This window comes from Fulmarus glacialis, unplaced genomic scaffold (assembly GCF_000690835.1).
Source record: "Fulmarus glacialis isolate BGI_N327 unplaced genomic scaffold, ASM69083v1 scaffold3055, whole genome shotgun sequence".
In the NCBI taxonomy this organism is placed as follows: Eukaryota; Metazoa; Chordata; class Aves; order Procellariiformes; family Procellariidae; genus Fulmarus; species Fulmarus glacialis.
Window position 1 is genome coordinate 2,936 of NW_009210970.1, and position 6,384 is coordinate 9,319.

Here is a 6,384-nt window from a genome sequence, read left to right on the forward strand (position 1 = left end):
TGTGATGTAAGAGACTCCTCTAATTATCAACGTCCATCTTACTCTCCACTTCTCTGAGGGTATTTCCACAAAAAATGGATTTGTGAAATATATCTGTTTATTCATTCTGAACAGATCTTGACTTTTCAGACCCCAGTTCTGAAGGGATGCCTTCCCATCCAGTTGCACTGGTTCTAAGCCAGCAACCTAAAGGTCTACATCTCGACCATTTCCATGTTGCTACGAGGAGAGTTAGAAAAGGGGGAGGGAGGCCTCATGATTAAACTGTTGCTTTTGTGTTTAAGTACCAGCAAAACACACACACAGCCCCAGCGGTAAAAAGGCCTAGTCATGCAGGTAACAGTGACATACATGCAGAGAATCCCATCCTGCATGCCGATCCAAAGTCAACTTGACAAAGACGAAGAGAGTTCCTTCTTGGGAAGAGTTTGCTTTCTCCCCTTTAGGGGCTCCACACCATTATCATCAGCCTGCATCAAACATGCAGCTCTTTCATAACTACCCCCTGCAGAACATCCTTTTTGGTTTTATCACGTGTGGTTGCACAGTCCTTAGGGGCTCCACACCATTATCATCAGCCTGCATCAAACATGCAGCTCTTTCATAACTACCCCTGCAGAACCTCCTTCTTGGTTTTATCACGTGTGGTTGCACAGTCCCTAAGTAGGCCAGGGTTCCACATCTTCCCACCATTTTAGCTCTAGCCAAATCTATACATTTCCCAGGGCCACCGTTTAGCTCACAGCTACTATTGGCTCAACTGCAGAGATGTCTGCCTTTCCTGACTGGATGTTGGAGGCTGATGGAAGGACATGGGAGGCCTGCAACCTCTTGAAGTTGCTGTTTTCTGGCCAAGCCAGTTGGTAGGATGGGACCGCAGAGGGAAGCCTCTGTTCTGTGGGCCTGGGAGGTTTTCTGCACATGTTGAGCAAAGCCTTCGGTTCTGATCGGAAGCTGTCATCGAGACAGCAGTAGATGAAGGGGTTGTAGCAGGTGCTGCTCATTGCGAACCAGTGAAAGGCAAAGTACAGGGCATTGTTGGTGTGGATGGTCTGGCTGGAGAGGATGACGGCGTAGCAATTCAAGGGGAACCAGCAGACTGCAAAGAGGACGACAACAAGCATCAGCATCTTTATGGTCTTATTATTCTTTTTGCGAAGGGCAAAGTACTGCTCAGTGGTGACGTCCCCGATGACATTGTGCAGTCAGAGGTTCTTGGCCACTGCCATGTAGGCAGCAGAGATGATCAGAAGGGGCAGGACATAGAGCAAAATGAAGGTTGTTAAGTCGAGGTACTTCCAAAACAGGTCAGCAGGCTCAGGGAAATCCAGCAGACGCAGGCACCGGGTAACCTCCCCACTGCAAGTGGAGATACCGGACAGGGGGTGAGAGCACATATGGCCAGGCACCGTGGGAGAAGTGCATCAGAAACAAGGAGGTAGGTGAGAGAGGGCTCCTGCCATGAAGCCTGGAGGCAGACCCTTCATTTATGCCCATGTGTCACAGGGAAGCGGAGCTCTGTTGTCCAAGGATTTGAGCCATGGAGCAGCCTGTGAGCAATTTGGTGATAATTTCTCATGGGTATTCATAACCTTATGATGATTTTATGAATTTCATCAATTACAAAATTTCCAGCTGCACAGAAGCAGGTTTTTATTCTCTGTCCTTTGGCAAACAGAAACACAGTCTCCGCACGTATTAAGGACCTTTCCCTCATTAAAGCACTTTCTAAATATCAAGGCTCATGACAGCATTTTATGGAACAAGCAGCTGAGGCAGATTTCTTCACTTTCCCGGGGCTAAAGGGTAGATTAAAACCTCTTAGATTTTAGGTTTTTCCCCATTTCTGGTCTGCCCAAACAGGTCAGATTGGTGCATTGTGTAAAATGCCAGTGTATAGAGATAGAGGGTCCAGGCCAGATCCTCTAACTTCTTAGACTATTTCATGCAATTAGTGTGACAGAATAAAGATTTTTAATAATTAAATAATAAAAATAATTAAAAATAGAAACAAGGACAGGATATCAGCCATTGCAAAAGGAATCTGATGAAAATTATAGACTAGATCCATACTTGGCTGACCTCAACATAAGCTCAGGGCTTTCAGTAGAAGATGCCAAAGTATGACCACTGAGAGTTTGGCCTCCAGGGAGACTATGGACGAAAGTAAAGCACATCCTTACCTGTATTCAAAGGTAAAGAGTTTTTGGTAGATAGCATGTGGTAGGGAGAAACAAGTTGCCATGAACCAGATTACAGTGATGTAGATAATACCTTTTGCAGTAGATATGCGAGGTTTCAGAGGGTGCATTATAACCTGTGCAAAATAAACCAATATTCAGGCTTCTGAATTTTCAGGAAATAGTTATATCATTTTTTCACACGATCTTCCAACCTTAAATCTATTACCTAACATGGAAATTCAGCATCCAAGCAGTACAGTCTTCACCCAGCTCCCATGGACTGTAAGCTGTACCTGAAAGCCTGAAATTTTCCTCCATGGAAATGGGTAAAGTCAAATCCCAGTCCTACCCTCACATTTCAGTATTTGCATCTAGATGGGAAAAACTGGGTACAAGGGGGTCTTGCACACATGTGCATTTCCAGGTTCAATTTACTTAATAGCAAAAAAAAAAAAAAAAAAAAGAGGGAGGAGAAAATAGTCTCAGCCTCTTGAGTATTGGTGACCCAAAGAACCATGGGTTTGTGATTGAACCAGACCTCCCTGGGGATGCTTCTGACAGCCAGCGCATTTTCTGGAAATGAGAAGCTTTCTAGCAGAAAATGTCAACTGTTAACTGTTTTGTGTGGTTGTTGGGTGACTCCAAACTGATAATGCCCAACTGTCCCCAGTTTTGAGCCCATTATCAACAGTAAGCCACAGCTCTGCTCGTGACAAACACCAGTGTGCTACAGTCAGCTCTCCAGTGTTTGGGATAACAAGGGGTGGTACATCCCAGAGCAAAGGGAGACAGAGCTGCAGAAGCTAACTGGGATGTCCCTACATCCACGGTGCTGGACAAACCACCCCAGAGGAGAGCTGCCACGTGAATTCCTATCAGGATCTGGGACTTTCTCCTCGTTTGAGAGCTACTGGATCATCTACCGCAGAAAAGCTCCTGTTCCCCAGCTTGGAAGCAATCGCAAGGCAGTGGACATCTCCCATCTCCCACCTTGCTGTGGGCTTGAAACTATTCTTTCCATCTGACAGCAAGAACTGCTTCCCTACCCTGTCAGCTCCTCATGCATCTTACTTTAATCTGGGAGCTGAGAAGGAAAGGACATGGGATCACCCTTTCTCATTTTAATTATGCCCTCCCAAGCTTTCTGTCTGTCTGCTTCAGAGAGCTCTCACCTGGTGCCTGTCCATGGCAATGGCTGTGGGGGCCAAGGCAGAGACGTGGAGGGAGCAGTACTGCGCAAACCTACTGACGTGGCACATCCCCTTCTTGATCAGCCAGGTACTGTTCACAAAACGAGCCTAAAACCAGAATACCATTAGTTTTGTGCACCCCCCCCACTCCACATGCTTATAGATATCTGAGACACATCTGGCATGTAATTCCTTGAGCTATGTAAAAGATATTTTTAAATTAGCAGGTTCTTTGTATAATTGTATAACTTTCTGTCTTCTGAACCCTGAAGTGGTAGGTTAGTGCTGCTCAGTGGCCCAGCAATATCCTCCAGGACAATACAGCAGTGCAGTACCAAAGATGTTTGTTCTGTTTTATTCACAGTGTGTCCTTCTGCAGTCTAACTATTGAGTCAATACATTCTTTTTTCCCTTTTAAGCCCTCCTTACAGGATGGGGCTGACCTATATGCCTTATCTTACTTCAAAGCAAACTAGAGCTGTTCAACACAGCTTGTAAAATGATGGTGAGCATTAATCTTTTTTTCAAGAGGTTCATAGTTTTACCTTGGAAATACTTCAGAGAGGGAAGGAAAAAAACACTAGAAACTACGAAGTACTAAGTAATCACTGTGAGGTAATTGTTGTTCAAGTACTATCAGGGCCACTTTTAACAAATGGATAATTTCAGATCTTCACCTAGGTAACAGGAATTAGAGAAGAAAGACACATGTGGAGTTTTCCAAAGATAACTCCAATCACTGTAATTTGGACTGGACAGGTATCTGCAGAACATCCATGCACTCACTGCCTATAGCGGCGTAAAGAAGAAAAGGCCACCGAAGTAACTGCGATGCCTTTATGGCATCTCTGCCTCGGTCTTACTAGTGTAAAAGGCATGTTGAGGAGCGTGATCATGATATCGGCTACAGCCAGGTTCACAATGAACAAGCTGGTGACGGAGTGCATGCGCTTGGTCTTGATGACAACGTGACAGACCAGGACGTTGCCAAAGAGGGAGAAGACAATGATGAAGGAGTACGCCGCGATGAGCAGGGCTTTCACCGTGGTGCTCTGCGACTCCACTCCGTACCGGCTCCTGCCCACAAAGCTCTGCCAGTCGGCCAGGCTGTTGTTATCCAAGGAAAGGAAACCCGAGATGTTTGGGATTACCAAAGTCTTCCCCAGGCTCCTGTTGAGGGCCAACTTTCCTAGAGTCGCGAAGGCGTTAACCAAGTCGGGGAGGGAGAGCCAGACAAAACAGGACAACATCTCTGAAACGCTGCTCCGCTCCTCCAATCTGGAAATAGCTCATTTGCGAGAGCGCAGAGCTCACGCCGTGTGCCCGGCGAGCCGTCCTCCCCTCACTCAGCCCAGGCGCGCTCGGGGCTGCAAACACGGCGTGCAAGCAGCGGGAGAGGGCTGATGCTCCTGCCTCCCGCAGCGTGCTTCTCTCCCGCTCTGCTCAACACTACTTTTGCTCCTTCAGGCAGCTTTATACCCCTAGGCGAGCTCCGAGCCGGGATCTTCTGCAGCCATTGGGATGCATGACATTATTTCTGCTCTGACGTGCTGCTTTTTCCACGCAGTCACGCTCCCCCGGGCACTACTCCAAGACAAGCACATCTGTGAGAAAGGCAGATCAATCTCTCCAGTTGTCAGCATCCTCTTTCTCTACCAGTAGCCCACTCATGCAAATTCTGTGTTTATAAACCAGCAGCGTGTGTGGCAGCTCTGCTCTCTTCCAGGACACAGTTCAAATTTAAGCTCAGTTTTAAAGGTCTGGCAGGCAAGTTTCAGCCTATTTCACAGCATAACACTTACTAACTAGCATAGAATAGGGAAGTAACAGATGAACTGTGACTTACAAGCTGGCTTACTGTACTTACAGTATTTTTCCAAAGAGCTTTTTTCCCTCAGAGAGACGGAGAAATATTTAAGCTTTCCCTTGGCAGGGATTTCCTCTTGGCCAAGGGAATAAAAAGTTTGATGTGAAACTGTGCTTTCTAGGGTTTGTAGAAATACAGAGGTAGTTACAAAGAAGTGGTTATACGGGACAGAGAACGGGAAGGGATGTCCCAGCCCAGTGAGTCCAGTATCCAAAGCAACAGGCAGCCATGCACTGGCCCCAAGCCCTGACGAGATGGTAGCATGTGTGTTCCCTGTGCCTTCCCCCCAAAAACTCAGTAGGAGATCTAAAATCAGTATCAGGAGGCCAAGAGCCACAAATCCTACACAGCACAGAAAGACGTGCCCCTCCACAAGTGCACATGCAAGGCGTTGCCCCTCTGCTGGGGCCGGATCTGCTTGGGTGGTGTCAACTAACCCCGGCCAGAGCAGGTTTTGTACATAAAAGGCTTTATTTAACCATCAATTAAAAGACCATCATCTGAAAAGCTTATATTATAAGCTGGTCACTCACTGGTGAAAATAACACTTCCAGAAGATGCTTGTGACTCCCCCGGTGAACCACTCAGGCTGCTTTCTCCTCACGGCTGCTCAGGAGTTGAACGCAGCAGGACAGGCGGCACGGCCAGCCCACAGCGCTCCTCTGCAAACTGCTGCCAGCATCTATTTCTTCCACAAAATTGCCCAATTCGAGCTCGTTTGGCAGTTTGCCTGTCTCAGAGGAAGCTTCCCAGCGAGCCTGCTGGAGCCGCTAAGGTGGCAGTCACCTGTGACCATCCAGAGAAAAGAAAGAAATCTGTGCCAGCTCCAAAGCGCTTGGCCAGCAAGGATGCCCCTGATCTGACGATGCCAGGAGAACACAGACAGTCTTACAATGTAACATGAAGGCCCAGGGAAATGGCGGAGAGCAGGACAGGGCAGCATTCTGGTGTGGGTTTGGGATGAGAACAGAGCGGTTGGTGGCATATGTCCCCCTTCTTGCTGGGCTGCTCCAGCAGCTCCCAAGTCCCCCTCCTTTTCAGTGCTGCTGGCCAATGCATAAGGGTATTCTGTCTTCTGACACTCAAACTCCAGCTCTTACTCTTCCACATCTATCAGATCCTGCTCCCCTGTACTATAATCCTT

General features: G+C 47.4%; 1 protein-coding gene across 1 annotated transcript; it reads right to left on the reverse strand.

Moving 5' to 3' along the window:
- Positions 1-734: 734 nt before the first annotated feature.
- Positions 735-4,623, reverse strand: GPR83 (G protein-coupled receptor 83). The gene is given in 4 exon segments (XM_009577326.1): positions 735-1,359; positions 2,184-2,317; positions 3,356-3,481; positions 4,237-4,623. Coding segments are annotated over 4 exon segments (1,272 nt in total).
- Positions 4,624-6,384: the final 1,761 nt, after the last annotated feature.